Source organism: Sceloporus occidentalis, unplaced genomic scaffold, assembly GCF_023333645.1.
Source record: "Sceloporus occidentalis isolate IW3139 unplaced genomic scaffold, rSceOcc1.0.p SCAF_79, whole genome shotgun sequence".
Taxonomy (NCBI): Eukaryota; Metazoa; Chordata; class Lepidosauria; order Squamata; family Phrynosomatidae; genus Sceloporus; species Sceloporus occidentalis.
In genome coordinates, this window is record NW_028317059.1 from 2,462,107 (window position 1) to 2,485,640 (window position 23,534).

General features: G+C 40.7%; 1 protein-coding gene across 1 annotated transcript; it reads left to right on the forward strand.

Annotated features, from left to right (window-relative positions):
* Positions 1 to 11,005: 11,005 nt before the first annotated feature.
* Positions 11,006 to 13,426, forward strand: LOC149285411 (cytokine-inducible SH2-containing protein-like). Its single transcript, XM_089495443.1, has 3 exons — positions 11,006 to 11,025; positions 11,729 to 11,982; positions 12,915 to 13,426. Exons 1-3 carry the CDS (start codon positions 11,006 to 11,008, stop codon positions 13,424 to 13,426), a joined length of 786 nt encoding a protein of 261 aa, XP_089351569.1.
* Positions 13,427 to 23,534: the final 10,108 nt, after the last annotated feature.

The window sequence follows — 23,534 nt, forward strand, 5'->3', positions numbered from 1 at the left end:
CAATACGGTACATTGTTATTATTATCTTTTATTTATATAGCGGCAACAATTTATGCAGCACTTAATACAATACATATATTCAAGGGGTCTGACAAGACGAGAATTGACAGACTAAGACAAACCGATACATTAGGTGGAGAGAGCCCGGCCCGCAAGCTTACAATCTTGAGGGAATGGGGTGACAAACATAAGGCACAGAGAAAGGAGGGTTGTATCAGTGATTTGCAGCTTTTTTGCAGGATATTTTTGCAGCTAAGATGGAGCGGCTTCTCTGAAGAAGTGGGTTTTGAGATGTTTCTTGAATGTTGGGAGGGTGAAGGCTGAAGGTTTGGTGGAAGTAGATTCCAGAGATATGGGGCAGCCTGAGTGAAATCTTGAAGACGGGAAAAGAAAGAGGTGATAAGTGAGGAGGAGAGCCTCCTCCCATGGGAAGAACGTAAGGATCGAGTATTTGCTTATGAAGGCAGAAATGTATGGGGGAGCAGTGTTATGGAGGGGGGGAAGTGTTATGGAGGGCCATATATGTTAGTACCAGGATTTAAAATGTAATTCGAAAGGTAATAGGGAACCACAAATACACATAAAATGCCTGGGTTAAACCCTACCCCAACCCACATCTCGAACCATACCCTAAACCAAAAGTGTCCCACTTCGACCATTTGGGATGTTGGGAGGTATCGTACTTTTGCGACCTCAATTTATTATATTATAGGTATCAACTTGTGTAATGTAGATAGAGGCCACACTGTGTGCAGATCAATAAGAACCAGCTACTTCAGATAGAGCAGAGATAACCTCTTAAATACAGGGGCTATAACATGTCCTCTAAAAACATATCTCCCAACAGTTCCAGTTTTTTCAGGACAGTCCTGATTTTCAAGCACTGCCCCCGATAACCGCCACAATGTACCACTATTGGAAGAAGTAGGGAGAGGCTCTGATCTCCCTTGATGAGCTCCTTTCAGGGCCGGACTGGCCCACCGGGATACCGGGAAATTTCCCGGTGGGCCGGCAGATTTGTAGGCCGGGCGGCTGCCCGAAATCTAATCTAAACGGCCGGCGCTACTTCAATTCTTTTTTAATTAAAGTATTAAAGCAGCGCCGGCCGGCGGCATCAGCACTCAGCGGCCGTGTGCGATGGCCGCCTACTGATGGGAGCAGCGTGAGGGGTGAAAGCCCCGCCCCCTCGCACGGACCTTTCACCCCTCCTGTTGCTCCCATCACTATGCGGCCATCAGATTAATGGAAATTTCATCGAAACGGCCAATGCGTGCTGACACCGCCGGCCGGAGCTACTTTAATACTTTTTTTATTTTACTTTATATGGCAAGCCGATCCGGCATATTCAATTTAAAAAAAAAAAGAATGAAAGTTGCTCCGGCCGGCGGTATCAGCACGCATCGGCCGTTTCGATGAAATTTCCATTAATCTGATGGCCGCATAGTGATGGGAGGAGCGTGAGGGGTGAAAGCTCCGCCCCCTCACCCTCAGACTGCTGGAGCACCGGATGTCCTGTCACTGACATCCTGTCAACATAGAAAACGGCGGCCTGCAGCTACCAGAGGACGGAGGCCAGGATGAAAAAGCCCCAAAGTGGAAGAAGTAGAAGGTAAATAAACAAATTTTTTTTTTTAACAAACTGTATAATATTTTTTTATATAAAAGCCTTATGCCCCCCATATGCCACTCTGCCTCCCTGATATGCCTTATGCCCCTTATATGCCACTCTCCTTCCAGAAATGCCTTATACCCCTATATGCCACTCTGTTCCATGATATGCCTTTTAATCCCCTAAATGCCAGAGTGGCATATAGGGGTATAAGGCATTTCTGGAGTCAGAGTGGCATATAGGGGCTACAAGGCATTTCTGGAGGCAAAGTGGCATATAGGAGGTTAAAATGCATATCATGGGGCAGAGTGGCATATAGGAGGGTATAAGGCTTTTCTGGAGTGCCCCATGGTATGCCTTTTAACCCCCTATATGCCACTCTGCCTCTATAAATGCCTTTTAACCCCCTATATGCCACTCTGCCTCTATAAATGCCTTTTAACCCCCTATATGGCAGAGTGACATATAGGGGGGTATAAGGCATTTCTGGAGGCAGAGGGGCATATAGGGAGTTAAAAGGGGGCAGAGTGGCAATCCTGGGGCAGATGTCTGGCACTCCACCAGAACTGATCTGCGTTTGTTTTCTGGATGTACCCTGCAATACGAAAAGACATCAGATTCTACTAACTTAATCAGGTTCTATTAACTTAAGTAATTGAAAGCTCCTTGACACAGGGCTCTGTGCAAAAGAAAATAAAAAGGGGGTAGAAGGGGCTGTTGGCAGGTTGGCAAATAAAAGGAAATAAAAACAAAACAAAAAAATGTCTCAATCTAAAAATGTTTGCAGTAGTAAATGTTTTGGTTCCATTATGTGTAATATATTTCATTTATTAGGGCCTTTTAACAGTTTTGCTTTCTGGTATTTTAATACAAATAATATGATAAAAAGAATGTTTTATAGTTATTTGTACGGCAAATAGTGTGACTCGGGTATGTATTAGGGGTGCGTGTGGGTATAAGAGCTCAATCGCGAGATAAACCATATGGGGCTGCTCTCCAAATGTTTCCAGGGCTGCTTTTCAGTCCCAGTCCGGCCCTGGCTCCTTTGCAGCTCCCACATGCCCCCTCGTGACACTAGTGCTGCTAGGAGGCTGTTTGGGTAATTTAGGAGAATGGCCTCCCACCACTCCGACTTCTGGAGCACGTGCTGCCCCTTGTCACAACAGCCAACACCGCCGTCCCGATTTGGACACCTGAAATGTTTGGAAGGTGGGATGTTATGCCTAAAGTTACCCGTTAGCTCCCAGAGTTGTAATATTTCATCCTGTGTTGTGTTGCAGAGGTAGGAAGGTTGTCCTGTCAATGCACAGGAGACCAGGCTGTCTAACAACAAAAGGGGATGATTAGTTTACGACAAACATTGATGGAGCCCTCAAGCGTTTTAAGAAAATTAACGTTATGAGATTCATTGCATTCTTTCCTGTAAAGATTTAATCAGAAACAGGAGGCCGAAAGGTTTTAAGATGCATGCTTCTGCGTCACACAACTAATCCCCCAAAACAATCGAAACATTTTTACACAATTAAAAACATATTTCTGGGAAAGGGTCGAGCCTTTACAAAAGATCATGTTTCTAATGACAAACTCCTTTTTAAAAAGCTAAATTCTGCACAGTAGATGGAACGGCATCTTTACGAGCATATTACTGCATCGAGCATTGAGCAGAAGAGGTGTTAGGGTCTAAGTGATTATGACAGCCTAGATTAGCACTGAGCCTTGAAGGGTTATCCTGCTCTTCCCTCCCTCTTATATAAATCCTTTTCACCCCACCATCTCTCTTTATTTCTTCCGTTCTCTGTTCTACTTTCCCTAATTCGTGTTTTTTATTTATATCCCCTTTTTATATGAACAGCAAGGTATAGAGTTGTTATTAGATTCCCAATAATTGGAAGGAGAGAGATAGACAAGAGGGAGAGAAGAAGTTAGTGCAGTTTTTTTTTATTCTCCATATGAAATATATACTATAAGTATCTCACAGATAAAGCTTGTGATAAATCAAACTTTTGTAATTGTGTTAGAGGGTTGGTTACATCCATATATAAAAGTACCAAATAATGATATCGCCAAGTCTACTGCTGGTATCCGCATAAAAACAAGAAAAATACTAACAGATTGAATAAAATAGGTATTTCATTCAAATGCTGGGTTCAGTGATTCATTCATTATCCAGTCTTCTCCACTTTGGTGTGAGACAGTCGTCACCTTCACTAGGCCATTTCAAAAAACTCCTGCCTTCTTCCAAGTATTTTCTCTTTTTCCCTTTAAATAAGAAAAAAGTAATCCACTTCACATTCCAAGAAACGTTTCAGAGCTCTCCAGCAAGCCTTCTATCTTCTCCCGTTTAGGTGTCACAGAGCCATCCTCTATATCTCGCCAGGGGAGATCCGCAGCTCTCCTGCCTTCTTTTGTCTTGCTGATGTCAATTTCTAAATCAACCATCTCTAAATCAGCTGGACACAGATCTGAAAATGTAATTTTACAGTTATGTTCTCGTTTGTCCACCATTAAAAATCTGAAAGCATCCTTTTATATGGTGGTCACGGTGAAACTATGTCCCAGGATTGTGACGGTTTGTTGGGTAGAACAATGGTCCATATTTCAGCACAGTATTTAACTGTAAAGAAACAACAAACTGCTCAAATACTCAACATCGGTGTATAGATTTAATACAAAAAGGTCAATGGAAAAGAAATCAATACAATTGTGTATTTTAGATAACTATTCAATCTGTATTATTGTCAGGGCCTTTCCTTTGGCTGCTTGACCATCTTCTAGGTCGCCATTCCATGCTGCCCCTTAGACAGCTTCCCAGGCATGTCTTGGTGTCTACACCTCGTACGCAGGTGTGTCCTTTTCTGGCGGCTTGAAATGTTATTCTGCGAATGTTCCACCATCCTAGCGACCAGTGCCTTGAGGACTGTCACCACCTATGTCGTAAACCTTTTGGTGACCTTTTGGGTGTGACTTCTGCTTATTAATTCACTGGCGTTCTCTGTCTCATCTTTCAGTGTGACGTTACTTGCCTGACCTTTTGGCTTGTTACCCTGTCTATGCTTTTATTGTACCTGCCCCGAACCTTTGGCCTGATCTTGTTGTGTTAGTGGCATTCATGGATAGGTGGGTGCAGCCACCTGGAGAACTTAATAATTGTAACCTGGTTAAATCATTTATCCGCTCACTATATGGGGGTCCCAAAGAGGGCGTCATTGTAATTCACAGTATTGGAAATTAATGGGAGTGATTTCTGCATACATTCATGCGAGGGTCTCGTAAGGGACCTCTCAGCAATCATATACCTTAAGGTGGCTTAACTGTCCTTTAAAGTTCTCAGACTGTCTGCATCTGAATCATACTTGGGTTGCACCATTTTGGAGGAAGACTGGACTTTGTATTGTGATACAGGTACTATATAAAGACTGAGGGAGGGTGGAAGGAGAGAAGAGAAAACATGTAAATTGTAAGGGCCAAACTGAAACATAACCAGACAGCCTCCACACACAGAGTTACCCATTTGGTTTTGAATCGTAGCTCAAAATGTTGATATGTACATATGTATATTTTTATTTATTTAGCACTAGCGGAGCGGATGTACTTAAGGTATTAAAGCATAATACCAGCTCTTTATTAACAATCTTTAATATGATCAATAATTCAAGTATTGCAAGTGTTTGTCCTCCAAATGCCCACTAGAGGGAGACAACATACCACAGTCGTCTACAAGTTATCCCATATTGAAAGTGTAAGAAGTGAGCATTATGTAATTAATCTCATCATTAATAAAATCCTCCAGTGCCCTCCCCAAAATATTTCCCTGTGTAAGTTTTGATGTTTCAGACTGTAAGTAGGGAAACAAAGAAAAAGGGCCGCTGCTCTTGCAACTTTTGTGTGTGTTTGGGCTAATTTAATTAGAACAGTGATCCTCAGCTTTAAGTATGTGGCGCATTTTAGTATGTAGTACATATTTTGGGGCCAACTACATTCTTCATTTCAGTCACTCTTATATTTTTTCAATCCTAGCCCATTTTACAGTTGTACCATTCATTCAATGTCCCCTCTCCATTCCTGATCAGTGTGATATTGGTATCGATGTACTTTTTTCTCTCTATACCACCACCTATTTGGGGGCTGCAAGTAGGTCTCAATGTCCAATCCAATATTATCCCAATTGTTACATACCACGTCATACAGTGTTCACACGGTTCTTAATTGGCTTCATAAACAATTTAGAACCAATGTTTCTCTTGGTTAGTTATCTTCATAGAAAAAAGTACAGAACCTGGGTAGGGGGGAGTGTGATGCTATCCTAACAATGATGACAGCTTATTTCACCATGTTTATTTTTTTAAATCCAAAGTGTGAAATGTGCTGCTAATCCACTACGTAATATCTGCCAAGACCACAGTTATTAAATTAAATGACAGTCACAGTTGTTGCTGTTTGCCTTGACAGTTGAACCATATTTATGCCTTTTCCAAAAATAATTATCCTTGGCTCAGAGATCTGGGAGATCTTCCCAATTCACTATTGTGTATATGCCAACTAACTAGACCTTCTCTGGCAGATAAGACTACATGCTGCAGGGCTGGATCACAGCAAACTTTTATGCCAAGGGTCAGCTGTTCGGGGCATAGATATTTCCTAAGGGGCCGACAGCAGCTGAGCTTTGTATCCAGCTACAGCAGAGGGAAGGGAACGCAAGACTGACGGAGGGAGGAAGGAGATAAGCGAAAACATGTCAACTGTAAGGGCCAAACTGAAGCATAACCAGACAGCCTGTAGATCAAATGTGTGCTTGCTACACTTTAAAATCAGCCAATGTGTAGAAAAGTAGCATGTGGCTCCGAGAGACTATTGTGAACTGTCCCATGGAGAGCATTTCCCCCACTATGCCCATTGACCAGTCTAAACCTGGATACTCTAGTCTATAGATAAGTATTGAAGTAGTCATGAGAATGGGGAACCCAAAAGAGGAAGTTTTTGTGGGCCTGCAAGCAGAAGTTTGCTCTGGATTAACATTAAAGGCAAAACATTACCGGTAGACGGCAAGACGTTGGTCTCAAGGGGTTGTTGAACTAAGGCTTGCATTATTTATAGCAAGCTCTGATCTTCTGGAACTTGGCCCACGATGAGCAGCTCAACTTGCAGGAGGACTCATCAGACCTAAGTTACTAAGAGTTTTGGCCAACTCAAGTGTTCTCTCTAGGGTATTGCAATGCAATGTGAGAAAATTCTTAATTTAAGTTATGTGACAAACATTCTATAGCTGTCCGAAAGGTATTCTGTTAGAGATATGAAGGATTTATACCACAATCATTGCAAATAGTCTAGAATTTCTAAATATTCTAGTTTAAACACAGGTGCCTTAAACAGATTCCATCACTCAAATATCCTGATTAAACTGAGTCTGGTAAAGCATAAATATACGAAAGTCCCCAAAACTAGACATTTAACATCCACCATTTATACCTACAAAACATCTTTACGTGTCATGCTTTTTTTATGAAACTTGTGGAAATGCATAATTTGCTTTAAAAAGGCATCTTGGTTCAAATACAGCTGAACACTTTCTAGCACATGCTTCTCGAGGCTGGGAAACAGGATCCCTACCTTCTGATGGCCAGATTTGTCTTCTCCTGCAGCCTTATCACTCTCACAACATCAAAGAAGATGGCAATACCTGAGTCTCTACAAAAGTGTACCTCTTAGAACGTAGAAGAACTGAGATAACTGCACCCATACATGAACACTTTGCACACATAATGTTATACGCACAATACTTTCACTAATGTAGAGATGGTTTTGCATCACACCAAAGACTAGATTAGTCAACACAGAGGTGCAATCCTGTTATGAACAGCGGCTTAACTCGCGTATAACAAAGCCAAAAAAAATTAAAAAAATTAGCCACCACATAGTATCTTCTCTGCAATAGAAAAATGTATAAATATGTGTAATTCCATGTATAGAAAAGGTATAATTATGTTTCAAAAGAGATTGTAAGCATCACACAGTCACACAATCACACCATTAGTCATCCTCATCCTCTTCACAACAGACCTAGCATTACAATTAGTACAATAGAGTATAAGCTGGCAAATCTTACAAAATCAACCAGTTTCAGTAAATCGGGTGAGAATTCCCCATACTGGAGACTTCCATACGGCACCATGAGATGATGTATCTGCCGCTTCCCTGACTCTCTAAATATTGCAGCTGTTCTTGACGTAGACTTTTTTCTGAATTTTTTCTGTTTTTATCAACATAGCGCTCAGGGCTTGGATCCTGCCGGCTGTTTCCGTTTGCAGATATTAGAATCTCACTGTTGTGTTCTGTGCGGTCATTAGATATTGTAATTCTGCCGGAATATCTACACCACCTGTGTTTATCCGACACACACAGATTACAAACCATGTCTGTGGTTACTGGAAAAACTGGACTGGAGTATATTTGTCTCGTCTGACAAGCAGGACAGGCAGCTGGGAGAAGCAAACTGGCTTTATCAGTGATTTCAGCTGTTTCAAACAAAAGATTGTTGCTTCATTTGGTATCACTTGAAATATTTCCATTTTTAATGCTCTTGTCCGATAAGGTGACCTGCCCTTCTTCTATGGTGAGGTGTGTGCATCAAAAGAGGCACCCATTATTTTAATGCAGCCCTAATTAGTGTTTGCTTTTGTATAAAATGCGAAACATTACATTTATATACATTAAGTAAATCCATGTAATGTTTTTTACATATAAAAAGTACTTGCCTGGTATCCCCCCACCAGTCTAGCATTAACAACCAGCCTCAAGCTTCTTGGTTCAGAAACAGGCCCTTTAAAGGCTGCCACCACCAACCTTGAAGTTTTGTATCTAAATATCTGTGGCAGGACCCAGTGGCCCGTGGGTCATACCTTATATCGCCCGTATTGTTTCTGATTGGTGTTGACTGGTTCATAAAGGTGATGCAAGGAGAGGAGAGAGAACTTCAGGACAGGAAATTCATTAGGCAATGCCAGTAACCTTATACCATATACACTATATGAACAAAGTATTGGGACACCTGACCATTACACCAACAGGGACTTTTATGACGTTGCATTCTAGCTACATAGACATTAATATTAAGTTGGTCCCCCTTTGCAGCTATAACAGTCTCCACTCTACTGGGAAGGTGGGTGCCTGGGGACAACTGTAATTCCCTGCAGTTTAAGTTCATTCGGTAAACGATTTTAGCGATTTCTTCATAACCTATTGTGATGTCACTCCTACTGATGTGATGTCACTAAGTGCCCCTAGGCTTTGCATCATTGTGTTAATCGGGTGTGTGTCTATTGTTTTAGTACTGACCCATTTCTCAATACCATACACGACATTACACGGCAGAGGAGCTGTTTATGTGAGAAACGGGGTGACCTTTCAGCCTTGTAGGCAGTTACAGTCAACAAGACCCTTCGGAGCTCCTATCCCAGCCAGGAATCCATCCCTCTTCTCTTGGCGCTGGTGTTCTTCCCAAGCATTGCTCCACAAGTCTGGGACCGACTTCCTCTGGAGATTCAGAATGCAGGGCAGGGTAAAGATTCATATTTTCCATGAGTTCCCTCACATTGTTTTACTGTAACAGCGCATTGAAATATCCTGCCTCGTTAATACGGCATGTCTTCAAATGATGACCTCAAATGATGACCTCATGCTGTTTATCTATAGATCTAATCTATAGATTACTAACACCCCCCCTGATAACTCTGGATATACACAAGATAAATCTTATAATGTATCAAAAATGTCTCTTCTGCGCAGAGCGTGAATTATTTGTTTAGATGTGATCCTGGCACGTCGGCGATCAATGACTTTTTATTAAATTAGCAGGTGCTAATATCCTCCTGAACCATGGCCACAGTGGAATCCAACTCCCATAATACTCAGCCAGCAGAGAGGTCAAATTCACTTGTACACGCAGGCAGGGGCATAATCTCTGCATTATAAGGGAGCCCCGAGTCTTTAAATGCAACGGTGCCTGCATACAACTTCCATGCTGCAGCTCTCTAAAGTTCTCCACATGGTCCACATCATTGTGGGAGACTAAAGGGAAACCTATGGAGGGGAGACAGGCTCATACGTCCCATGCGTGATGCTCCTTTTAACTGCCCCTAATGACATCTGATGCTAACGACTTCTGTAATCATTTATTATTATGCTGAATAAGGCCCTCAACACTGTTTGCGTAGGGCTGCAGCTTTCAATGCCGTTACTTGAGTAGTCTTATGCGTGTGAAATTTAATCTTGTGGGACTTTGACGTGTAAGCATATATTATGTACATACAAGTTGCTTTACAGACACAATTCAGAATATATGCTATGACAGAGATTGCGTGACCTATGGCACCAGAATTCCAGGGATGGTAAATAGGGCATTTTCTGGACGTGGCAGTACACAGCGGCTCAACTGCCAAAGGTTACCCCTCCCCAGAACAAGAACTACATTCTTAGCGCCGTCCTTCTTATCCAGCACAAATCCCGCAATGAATCTGATCGGTCTGTAATCGTTCTAAGCAGCGAAAACCAGGGTGGATTTGCAGCAGGGTCATGCGAGGCTACAAAACAGACAACACGGCAAAGGTTGCATTTTAAGTGTTATCAGTCTCTTTTCCCCGAATTCCGTAGACAAATTAACGATTGCTCCTCTGCATGCGTCACACTGAGCTCGAGACATCACCGGGCAAGCAGAGAGATCGCATAAATGCCGCGTGGAATAATGGTATGTTTCAATGCAGGAAAGCAGCAGCTGCTTCTGTGTATGACATCAGAAACGCCACCGGCAAGGAATGAGTTAAGAAAATTCCAATGACTCAGACTAATCTTTTTTTCTATGAATGAGAGGCAATAATAACAAAGCTGGGGCTTTGTTACAGCAAATCATTCTAATTCTGTCCTTCAAACGGGCTTAAGCTCCAGTCCTCAGAATGTAGTAGTACATACAGGGATCTACACCAGAGCTGGCAAGACTCCTCCCTCATCTGTGATCAGAGGCAGAGCTTTTCATCCCTCTGTCTGCTTCCTATTGGTGGAATCGGAAGGCCCCGCCCATTTTTCCTGGAAAGTTCTTGGAATTGTATCAGTTCAGTTCTGCTGTTGAGCGCTGGATACAGACACCCCCCCCCCCCAATAGACCTATATATAGATTTAAGCGTAGTTTATGCATAGACGTGCGATCAGTACACGGTGACCGCCGAGGAGATCCGACCTCCTTCCCCAACATTGTGGCTCCAAAGCAGACATTTAACGCAGGTGGCCGCCGCTCATAAGGATATATATACGGAATACAAAGAGGATTTTCACGCTTTAGTGACCGCCCCAAGACAAAGAAGCTGTCTCTTGGAGAGACTTATGCCTTTTCGCTGCTCTTGGACGGATATGATTCTTTGTGTGCGAGGGTAAGATGCTTCTTGGTGACTTCAAATCTAACAGCTGTCCCTATAATCCGGTTACTAAAGATGACTCGCGATTTGTTTTCTAAATACTTTTTAACTATTTTTATGTTTATCAACAGCAATGGTTGTTTCTACCTAAATAAAGTCAGATAGTGTAAATATCTGAATGTTCACGTCTATGTATATATATATATTTGTTATTATTATTATTATTATTTTTTAAATATATATATATATATATATATATATCAGCTATAGTTTTCATTTTCCCTGTAAAAGGTTTATAAACTAAGTTATCTGAGAACATTAGTAAGGCATGTAAATGACTCCATTCTTCTTTAAGAAGAGTACAAAAAAAGATAACTTTTTAGGTTTTAATACAAATGTATATTAATCGGTGTCACTGGACTCGAGAACATTTGATTAAAAATGATACTATGGTAATTACCATACGCAACATAAGAAATGTTAAATGTTCTCTTGATAAAAATAACAAATTATTGGTTCATTTTTGTGCAATATACTTTTTAGACTTTTTTTTTCCGCATTTCTGTGAAAAAGGTATGCAAAGTACCGCCTAGAAATCGAAAGGTTTAAATGCCGTCACGGGGTGCGCATGAACAATACAAAGCAACTTTAACTTTCAAACATTTGCGTAGAACCTTAACCATTACGCTTAATTTGTAACTCTACTTTATCTCTTCAGTCCCCAGAGCCTGTTGGCAGAGCAGAGGACCTGTAGACCTTCTTCGTGCTTGGGGGTCCCAGGATTTTCAGCCGATCAAGTCATGCACCCTCTGAACCCACCAGTCTGTCCAGGACAGTCCTCGTACTCCTTAGAGGAACCAGCAAGGACATCAAACAACCATGTGCCTCCTTCACCTTCCCAGACTCAGCTCAGAGACCCGGAGGAAGATTTTTTATGCATCGCTAGGACATTTTGTTACTTACGAGACTCTGGTGAGTTTCTAAATTCACTTTATTGTTGTTCTTGGAAAAGACGGTACAAATGGATTATAGAGGCAGAACATGAAGGAGCAAAGTTATCACTTTCTCGTTATGGCAATTAAACACAGTGGTGAAAACTAGTAAAAGACTTTATACTTACATAAAACAATGTGTAGCTGTGAATTCATTTCTTGCAGAGGTGAGTCAAGAAAAGCCCTAATAGCCAGAGAAATTACCGTTGTGTGACACTGAATCATGGGGGGAAAAAGAGGAAGCTTAAAATTAGGGTGCAATAAACCAATTTCAACGGCCACGTCAGGTTTAACGGAGAACTAAACCATTTATCAAGTGGTTAGTGCAACAAAGTTATTAAACGTAGATGAGAAGGAACCTTAATGGGTAGAAATCTATTCAGAGCTGGGTTGGTGGAACACAATTACCCGCTGGACCCTCGTAAACTAAAATTCCCAGTTTAGAATCTCTGGTGCCCCCATCTTTGGCAGACTTTACTAACTTGTCATTACAGTCATGGAAGAGGAGACAACCACCCCATAAGATATTTAAGTAGGGAGTGATATACAAGCATTACGATTATGTTGCACCTGCCCCTTGGTGTACTGCCCAAGATGATTTAATGTTTCAGTCCTTCTAAATTCTGCACCAGGGACACAGTAAGAGGTCTTGGCATATCGACAAGCACGGTTCTAGATCAGGGCTGGACAAATGCAGTGTTTCCAGATGCTTTGCTGGAAAATGACTTCACCACACTGGCTCAGGATGGTGGGAACTGGAGGGCTGCAGTTGCCCCGATGTAGGGCTATCACTTCTGTCCTAACTGTATATCTGACTAACATGCCTGATAGAAGAGGGTGATGTAACAATTTACTCCCTGTCTACGTGTAACTGTTTATCTTACTGTTTACTTGTGTTTGTACCCTTATTAGGTTGGTACTGGGGCTCTATCACAGCCACAGAGGCCAAGCAGCAGTTACAGAAGATGCCAGAGGGATTCTTCCTGGTGAGAGACAGCACTCACCCCAGCTACCTTTTCACCTTGTCTGTGCGGACTAACCGGGGACCCACAAATGTTCGAATTGAGTATTCCGACAGCCTTTTCCGACTTGACTCCAACTACCTCTCCAAGCCACGCATTCTGTCCTTCCCAGATGTTGTCAGCCTGGTGCAATACTATGTCTCCTCATGTCAATCTGAGGGCAACAAAGAAACCTCCAGGGAATCCAGTCCAACTCCACTTGTGCCAACCTCACCAAAAGAACCTGCTGCTGTCCACCTCAAGCTCCTGCACCCCCTGCCTCGACGAGGGCAGTGTCCCAGCTTACAGCATCTGTGCAGACTGCAAATAAACCGGAGCTTGGCTCCAGACTCAGACATAACAGAACTACCATTGCCCAGAAGGATGGTAGAATATCTACAGAGGTACCCATTCAAGCTCTGAGTGACATTAGACAGTCAGCCATTTGGACTTGTTGCTTCTATTTACACACTGCACATACATAAGGTGCCATGTTAGCACAGTACACATGGGCATAGGATGCCCAAGACTGTATAAACTCGAGATATTTATTTAAGTCTATTCATATGAACTTTTTTGTAGAGGTTTTGTATTTGTCCAGCGATGGATACTGTGCCTGTCCTGACCCTTGTTCCTACTTCCCCTCCAAAGACTTAACAATATGACGTGTGATGAAGAGCTTGTTCACGTGAACGTGCCATATGCAGCAGAATGAAGACCACGGAATACAGGGAACTGTATGTTTCCATTTATCTCTGCTGCAGAGTGTTGCTCTGCACGTTAATCACTTGTGCTGAATTTCAAGTCCTTTGGGATGTGAAGGGTTTAAATGGCAACACTAACTTCCTAGAGACAGCTTTTTCAGAAGCTGCAGCACTTTAGAGACTGAAACTGCCATTAATCAGGGTTGTGTCTCAGGCTGCTGGATTACAATAAATAGGATATTTCATATTAAATAATTGTTATGTCTTTATTTTATCCAGGAAACTATTATATCCAATAAGCTACTACGAGTACTCTACCCACTCGCATCACAATACACAATGCATGATTAAATATCCCCTTAGTACCTTGCTGTGATAACAGTCTCCTCTGTTCCAACCCACCTTAAAACATACACATCTATCCGCAAGGGTCACATCCCCCACCATAAATCCCCTTACCAAACACCACAATATCTTATCTATACCTAACCTATTTATTAAGATCAAGAATGTCATCGATATATCCCACCAAATCTTATCACCGATGGGACTTCGTTTCATGCCACCTTAAGTAATCAGCATCAAGGACAACTCAGTCCTTATTGACGGAAAAGCTTTCTGGGTTCTCCCTCTTTCAATTTTGTCCTGTTTAGTGTTTACGAGAACTTTATGAAGGCGATTAGAGCACCACAAGTTCCCCAAATTAAGCAACTCATGAAAGTTTTTAGTAGTGTCACTCTATGCGGTTTGAAGATATAAAAAATTCCAGTAAGATTTTCTTTAAAAAAAAAAACCAAAACAAAAAAACCAGATGTCCCATATACTGTTCAGTTAATGTGGAATTTTTCACCTTGTAGCAACTCCCAATTTGTCCCAAAATGCTCCGACTACTGCTTTCAACGAGAAGTAGTCCCTAACCTATATTTCACCCGATTGCAGTACATTTCCAGACTCAACCCATCCCCCCCTTCTGTTCTCAGTTTAACGTGGAATTTACCAGGAAATTCTCCTCTGCACTTTTCTAAGAAAGTGAGAAAAGCGAGAGTGGGTGGTAGAGAGAAGCAGGCTCTGCACAGAGGACACACAATGGCATAAATACGTGCTTCTATTTATATGTACAATTTCTTTTCACATCTTTTATTTATAAAACGTCATTGAATATTAATTTTATTTATTTATTATTATTATTGCAAAACAGATCAACGCAAATTTTAAACCAACTTTGCAAATGACCAATATAATGAAATGTACATTTACAGCTCCTGGACCAACATACAATTTTCTTTAAAAAATCAAAATATGTATAAATAATGTTTCTTACATTCTTAATAACTTAATTACATGTTTTTGTTCACAACATTGAGGATAACGCGCTAGTTCAGTGGTTTAATTTTATCAAACATTTTTTAATAACCGCAAGCATTCTATCACTTTTTTTAACACTTTGTTTTTAAGATGAGCTTTAGAGAGGATCAAACTCCCTTCGGCAAGTCACAAACAATACTAAAGGACAAATATCCTAAGTCAGACATTTGTGGCGGCGTAGGGGACAAGAAAGTCTGATAAAGTTCATTAGGGCCGGTAAGAGAATTAGATGGAGAGAGATATATTGCTACTGTACCAAGGGTAGTAGATTAATGGAACAGCCTCCCATTAGAAGTGGTAGAGTGAGGGAATTTAAACATGTAAGGGACAGGCATATGACTCCTGAATCTATATCACGGGACCAACGACAGATTAAGGTCCAAGTGATTACGTCAGGGAAAATGGGCAGACTAGATGGGCCGAATGGTTCTTATCTTCCGTCTCATTCTGTTTCTATTTGCACAATTTTAAAAACAATGCTCCGGTTACGATGGTGAATTGGTTATGTCTCGGATAGCCGCTTTTAAATAGTATTTGTTGCCCGTGTGCTGACTCCTCGCTTTATTTTGTATGTACTAATGGCTAAAGATAGACTGTGTGAGTTTGTGACTTACTGATAGCATTCAGAACACAGATTCATTATAAATATACAGTTTACTGAGTAAAATATTAACATTTCCATTACGTTTTACTCGTCTTAAATTATATTTAAAAACATAATGATTAATAGATTAAAAATATTAAATTACATTTAAAACCCCAAATTATCTGCAAAAGTGTATTATTGTTTATATAATAAAATAGTTTATTCTTCCTAAGACAATTATTATTATTATTTATTGTTTTATATAGTGCCATCAAATTCCGTAGCGCCATCAATTCTAGTTTTGTCGTATGCTGTCATAGTGTGAATGCCTAGTATTAATACTTACGATAAATATTAGTCGGTTCCTTGAAATTCAAGAATTATCACTTAGGTAAAAATGAATTTACGGTATGTCTTGATATCTGCTGCATGCGGAATACTCAGTGATATATATATATATATATACTTATGTGTGTATATACCTATAGTGTAACTAAGAAAATGAGGATTGCAGTATTTATATATATATATATGTATATATATATATATGTATGTATATGGGGAGCTCTGAGTCTTTCAGTGTCAGCAGTGAAAGGGTTAAATATTTGTGCCGTTAAACATTGTTCAGCTTTACATAGAAAATGAGAAAATCAGCGTTGTGTTGCGTCACATAACTCGTTTCAGAGAACCGCGCCAACATTACTAGTTAGCTGCCTGGCCCAGTTCCCGCCCCCTCCTCTGTTGCACTTCTTCGGAACTCGCCCCTTTCTAAGAAATCCAGATAAAGCTTAGGGCGTGGCCAGGCAGAGCCCTCCATCCAATCACAGTGCGAGCCGGTAGCTATTCCCAGGAAGCCAGGAACACGGAAAATCCCTCCAATTTTCCTGGGAATTGACACAATAGCAGGGCAAACCACTGCTATTTCTCCTGGAGGGGGGGAGGGGATGGTACCACTTCTCCCAGAGATGGTGGGTGGTTAATATTTCTCTCACACATGAAGCTTTACCACAATGATTTGCCTTGTATTAAATTAAACAGAAGCAGGAGCAGTTAATGTATCTCAGGCAAGTCCTCACCAGACAGAAAGGGGTGTCTGAGATATAAGGAAATAATGTGAAATGTGGCAGTGAAAGGGTTTATTGTAAGGCTTATAGGTTTTGGCTTTTATTTCATTTCCTCTCCTGCTTGCACTAATACTCGCTAAGCCAACATTTGCACGAGTAAAATCAATATAGATAGGCCACCCCTTTTGTTTTAGGTAAGACCTGCATGTGTACTCAGCGCTTTACAGTCTACAGTGCAGCGTACTGTAACCATACAGTCAATATGCAGACACCGTGATATAGGAAGTTCAGCAGACATTGCAGTGCTTAAAACTTGTGGCAATTACAGCTTGTGAAAACAGAATGTATCAGTATATTTCACACAAACATCTACATAAACAAATAAATTACCTTTTATTCATACAGCGCCAATAGTTTACACGGCGCTTCTTACAGTCAAAGGGTATAACAAGCCAATGTATTCGCTATGCGAGCTTATGATCTGAAAACCTGATATTTAAATATATTTCAATAAATTATCCATTTTAATCGTGAAACCGAAATCAGCGTAGGGTTTATATTCAAAATTTTGAACGGTAACCAATAGCAATAGATTTAAAATGCGCCGGGAGCGTCACAAGCCATCGTTTTACGTTATTTGCCCGTGGGAGAAGGAGTCATTCAGCATAGACACGTGTTCTGTCCTAAAGCTCTCTCCCTTCTCACCAACCATTTGAAAGGCTGCCTGAACCAATCAACAACAATCAGCAACTTAACAACTGAGGAGATATAAGGCAATGGGGAGAAATAATCATGGAGATCCTGAGACGTAAGAAAGTGTGAAATTTGGGGAAAAAAAGACAGATCAGGTTTCAAGGAGACTACGCACTATGTTGCCCGATCTACTATCTCAGAACAAGGCCTTGGGGAACAAATGCATGTGAAGGCCAGAGTTCTTCTTTTGAGCTTGGTGGGCTCCATGAAGTATGGATGGGCTCTTAATATGTCATGGTCTGTATTCTTCATTAAGTGCACTGGCATATGCAGCAAAAGTAGCCGCTGGTAGGGACTGCAAAGACCCAGCCACTTCTCCTCCAGGAGCGCATGTGATTAGCTTCTTGATCCAAGGAGAGATTTCACGGCCCTTCTGGGGTCAAGAAGGATTTTTTTTCCTAGTTTGTTGCAAAATCGGAAGAGCTACAAACTGGATTTTTTTTGCCTTTTTTTTGGATCAACAGCAACAGCAAGTAACAGATGTGGGAAAGGCTGAACTTGAGTGAAGCATAATTTACCGAGCAAACACTACTGATGGGTACTTCTGGTTTCATCGATGGCACTATGTACTTGTTGAGTAGTTAAATGGACTACATCAGAAGTCCCACTGATTCAGCTCCATGGTAAGCAGTCCACACATATAAGGGGTAGATAGGACTCATCAAACTCGGGGTACTTTGACGTAGTGGGGGGCTTAGCAATATATGGTCTTAAAGTGTGACAGAATCCCCAATATTTATGCCTCCGATAGCCGCTTGTAAATAGTATTTGTTGCCGGTGCGCTGACTCCTTGCTTTATTTTGTATGTACTAATGGCTAAAGATAGACTGTGTGAGTTTGAGACTTACTAATAACTATACAACGGAGTAAGACATTCAGAAGACCAATGCATTCTAAATATACAGTTTACTATGTATAGTAATATTAAAAAGAATGTATTTTATTTACACAATTTACTTCACAAATACTGTTTCCGTTTATTCGCACATCGTTGTAACTTTTATGACTGAAGAACTCTGTGATACATTTGTACCCAGCAAACATTCTAAGTTCCTAGAAAAGAGGGACATCAGGGGAGGAAAGAGGGACAGAGGGATTTGATTCCCAAAGACAGACCGTCCCTCCTAATTCTAATTTCTAATTGAATCTTAAAGGCACATAACCTTCCGAACTAAAAATAGCAATTATGTTCTGTTAGCATCACTGTTTTTTTAGGTTATAGGTGAGAGGTATGTTGTGTGTGTGTGTGTGTGTGTGTGTCTGATCCGTCAGGATCCTTACTAATGTTAAAGTGGATCTATCCCCAAAATCTGTTTTATGTTATCCAGCAAAGCATAAAAAACATGATAGTATTTTATAGAATGTAAGGTTGATTAAGCCCACCTTTTCATACCTCTTGTTTTCATGCACTGTTCTGTTTTTGTTGGTAGTCGGCGGCCATGGACAAGTTGATGAGCTCCTCTGATCTCCCCCCATCGGCCCAGGGGCTTGTCAAATCAATGGAGGTCTGTGCTGTTGCAGAACATATCTACAATGCAGACCCCACGTGTCCCTCTCACAACACTGTACAGCAGAGTGCCGCAAGGTGACCCTGAAAAGTTGGGTATACTTTTTGTTGTTACTTGTTATGTCCTGATTACCCGTTGTACAGTGCTGCAGATATGATGGCGCTATATGAATCAATAAAAAAATATAATAATAGTTGGAGCTGTGGCTAACACTTTAACCATTAAACAGAATTCCCATGCAGACGTCTTCACCGGCTGTTCTTGTGAATATGTTTTTACGGAGTTGGCTGTATATTCATGTTATAAAGGATATTAAAAACGTGCCAGGTATCTGACAAAACAATATAGGTGACATTAAAGTATTCTTCATTCTTTCAAACTGTTTTAAAAATAATTTGCAGCCGTACTGTTAGCATAAAAAAACTCACAAGTATACCCGCAAGTGGGCTGTGTACGCGGAATCCACTACCAGCATTCACAGAATGGGCGACGGTTATACTTAATCACATAAACAACACAAATTGGGCCGAGTGGAAAATTCCTCTGAGTAAATGGTGAAATATTACCAAGGAGGAATAATACACGTGAACATGTAAAAACACGGATACAGCCCTGAAAGAAACACTAGGTGGTCCTTTAAATAATAATTAATTACAATTCATTTGTAGTTAAGGCGTCAAAGTAAATAAATAACCATGTGAAAAATACAACCCGCAAAAAAGCACACAAATTATATATATATATAAATATAATCAATCTAATCTAATGTAGTCCATTAAAGAAAATCACTATAATTATTTTACAAGATTTTGTATTTATACAAATAAATGGAAAAAAATGCAAACAGATTCGTGATTTAGATCTCACATGAACCGCAAAATCTGAGGTCCGCTATGTAACGGGAGATTTAGGGCTGATCCCTTAACATCATTGTGTGTTTCTCAGAAAGATATACCTTTCACGGGGGACTTTGGCACTGAGTTCCAGGAAAAGACAATGCAAAACAGAAATATACACTGCCTACAAGGGCATGGGGGAGAGGTGATAAGATAGAAACAGTGACAGAAGCGAGGGACATCTGGACATATATATATATATAATGTTTAGATAAAATCTTAGCACTAATTGAGATGTTTGAGATTTTGAATATCTAAAGGGTTGCCTTGAATTCCAGCCTCATCTTCCTTGAGGCTTTCTTTGAACGGCACAGGCTGTGGCTTAATGATTCTGTAGACATTTCCTGGGAAATATATTTCTGGGAACTGAATCAGGAAAACAGGGACCTTTGATCGCCCTGGGACCTGTTTCTATGTTTCTAAAGGCAGAAAGGTAAAAAAAAAAAAAAAAAGGGAGGAGGTGAAATGTAGAGCTGGCAAGTTTTGAATACAGATAAAGGTAAATAAAATGGATTAAAGGCACGGCAGTAACGAGATGGAACGCAACCTTTGTGTATATCACAGACTTTGCAACAGCGTGCCAAAAATATATCCAAAATTAACACAAACCATGTACTCTAAATTGCTGCTTCTTATGAGCAGGATGTTTAATAGACAGTTAAGACAGGGCGATACGTAATGTATATGGAGCTCTTGGGTCTCTCCTTTCCCCCTCTACCATTTAACCCCTTAAGGACCGGGCTCATTTTTCGTTTTGTACCCTGTGGGACCGAGGCTGTTTTGACACTTTTGTGGTGCTTGTGTTCAGCTGTAATTTTCTCCTCACCCATTTAGTGTACCCACATAAGTTATATATTGTTTTTTTCAGGACAAGATGGGCTTTCTTCAGATACCATTATTTTGATCGGATCATCTTATTTACTATAAAAAAAAATAAAAAAACATGGTGAAAAATTGAAAAAAAAACACATTTTATGACTTTTATTTGAAAAATCTTTTACTCACCTAAAAAAGCAAGTAAAAAAACTAGCTAAATAGATTCTACTACTTGTCCTGAGTTTAGAAATACCCAATGTTTTTATGTTTTTTTGCTGTTTTTTGTAAGTTATAGGGCAATAAGTACAAGCAGCGTTTTATGATTTCCAAATCTTTTTTAACAAATCTGGTCAGTCTGCCTCCATCTCCTCTTTGGAACATCTTTGAAGCCGGTTAACTCAATTTAACCCATTCAAACCATATATTTTTGAAAACAAGACACCCCAGGGTATTCCAAATGCTGTTATTTTAACCCTTTCCATGCACCAATTATACAACTACACTTTGTCAAACTTTGTAATAGTAATTTTTTTTATTTTTTTTTCCACACAAATTGTACTTTAGTTATAGATATACAGGTGCTGGTATATGTCACTGTCAAACAACACCCCAATATGTGTTCAGCAACATCTCCTGAGTACAGCGATACCCCACATGCATGGGTTTGTCAGATTGTTTGGCTGATAAAAGGCTACTTTTGGGGCATGCGTAATTCAGGTGGTCATTTGGTCATTGTGCCTCCCTCTCCTCTTTGGAATATCTTTGAAGCCGGTTAACTCAATTTAACCCATTCAAACCATATATTTTTGAAAACTAGACACCCCAGGGTATTCCAAATGCTGTTATTTTAACCCTTTCCATGCACCAATTATAGAACTACACTTTGTCAAACTTTGTAATAGTAATTTTTTTTATTTTTTTTTCACACAAATTGTACTTTAGTTATAGATATACAGGTCCTGGTATATGCCACTGTCAAACAACACGCCAATGTGTGTTCAGGAACATCTCCTGAGTGCAGTGATACCTGACATGCATGGGTTTGTCGGGTTGTTTCAGATTTAAAATGCCACATTTGGGAAGTGCGCTTTTTTTCGCCATTTTGGTCAGTCTGTACCTATGCCCTATCTTTGAGCTAGGCCACTCCAATTTACCCCATCAGCCATTTTTTTTATATATTAGACACCCCTTGGGTATTTGAAGTGCTTTTATTTTAACTCTTTGTTGAGATTTTTGAGAAATTTTAGCACTTGCTCAAAATAATAAACTTTTTTTTTTATTTTATTTTATTTTTTTAATACTTTTTTTATATTTTTTTTTACACATTTTGCTGGTACTGGATGGTTCATCTAGTGACATCACTGCATAATTATTTTTAAATGTTAGCACATTTTTTTTCAATTTTTTTTTCCATTTTTTATTTATTTTTATTTTTTTTGAATATTTTACTAATCACATAGTGATTAGAAAGCTGGGCTCCATTGACTTGCATGGTTGAATGCAGTACCTGTATTCAACCAGCAAGTGGAGCCAGTTCTCTAGAGGGTCTGGAGACCCTCTAGCGAACTTTTTCGTCTTTATTGTTTTATTTCCCGGGCCGCCGCCATCTTGCTTGATGGCGAAGATCACCGGCAGCGGCGGCTGTGACCGCTCTCCGGAGCGGTCACAGCCCACCCAGAGGTAAGTGTTTGGTGTCGCTGGATGCCTCCTGATCGAGGCATTCCAGCGACACCATTTAAGTTTAGGAGGCGATCGTTGATCGCCTCCTAAACGCTTTTAAAACGGGCGTCCGCCGCCATACAATGTATGGCGGCTGTTGACGCCCCGGGAAGGGGCCAGACATGGCCCCCGATGCCGATCTCGGCCTTGCTGAATGCCTCGACATCGAGGCATTGCAGCAAGGCCGTTTAAGCGAAGAAAGTGATCCTTTATCACTTTCTAAGCTTATTTAATTTTTTGACGGTTCAGGACCGTCAAAGGTCATTTAGTGACCTTCTTGTTATGACGGTCCTGAACCGGCAAAGGTCGCGAAGGGGTTAACCTGACGATAGCATAGACCAGGGTTTTCCAACCTGCCGCGGGACTACATATCCAATACTCCTCTGCCAGCCTCTTAGCTGAGCATTATGGGAGATGTAGTCCTGCAGCAGCTGGAGGGCCGCAGGTTGGACACCCCTGGCATAGACTACTCACGATAATACGGTCATTCCCACACTCCCTTTATTTCTACCCAATCCCTCTTATTTACCAAATAAATTGAGATTTCCACGCAAACACCCACCCACCGAGCATAGTGGCACAGGTCACTTTAGAACAGGGGGCTACAGGAGGGCACCAGCGTCCAAGGGCCAGCCATGGGCCAGATGGAGAGAACTAATCCACCATACACAATGGCGCACACTAGACATCATCTAGTAGCAGATGCTTCAATGACCCTAGATCAGAAACAGTCTTAAAAATATACATGCTTTTCCTTTAAGATTTATGACATAAAAAACAGAAGAGTAAACAGGCGAGCTGAGCCATGAAGCCGTAATGAACACTTTCACTTTCTTAAGGGATAAATACTGTTTTAGGTTTCCTTTAAACTGCCCCAGGAGTAAGTCCCAAGGGTCAGCAGACGTTGCCGTGAATGTGATCCTTAACATGCCAGCGAGAGCACACGTTGGTCCCCTGCTTCAGTCTTTCATAGAATCTGAACTCTGAAAAGGTTCATTAAGTCTCATCTTTACAGCCACCCAGTAGTGGAAATTTATTGCTAGGACTGGAAATTTCCACTAGACTGTGATGGAGGAGAAAAAAAAAAAAAAGCGGCTGTTGGAAAGTAAACAATACTGAT

Bases quoted from the DNA above. Each gene is read 5' to 3' on its own strand.
- LOC149285411 (XM_089495443.1), top strand. From the start codon at position 11,006: ATGATTCTTTGTGTGCGAGG. The intron at 11,026-11,728 runs GTAAGATGCTTC...TTATCTCTTCAG, and splicing joins ATGATTCTTTGTGTGCGAGG to TCCCCAGAGCCTGTTGGCAG. The intron at 11,983-12,914 runs GTGAGTTTCTAA...TACCCTTATTAG, and splicing joins TTGTTACTTACGAGACTCTG to GTTGGTACTGGGGCTCTATC.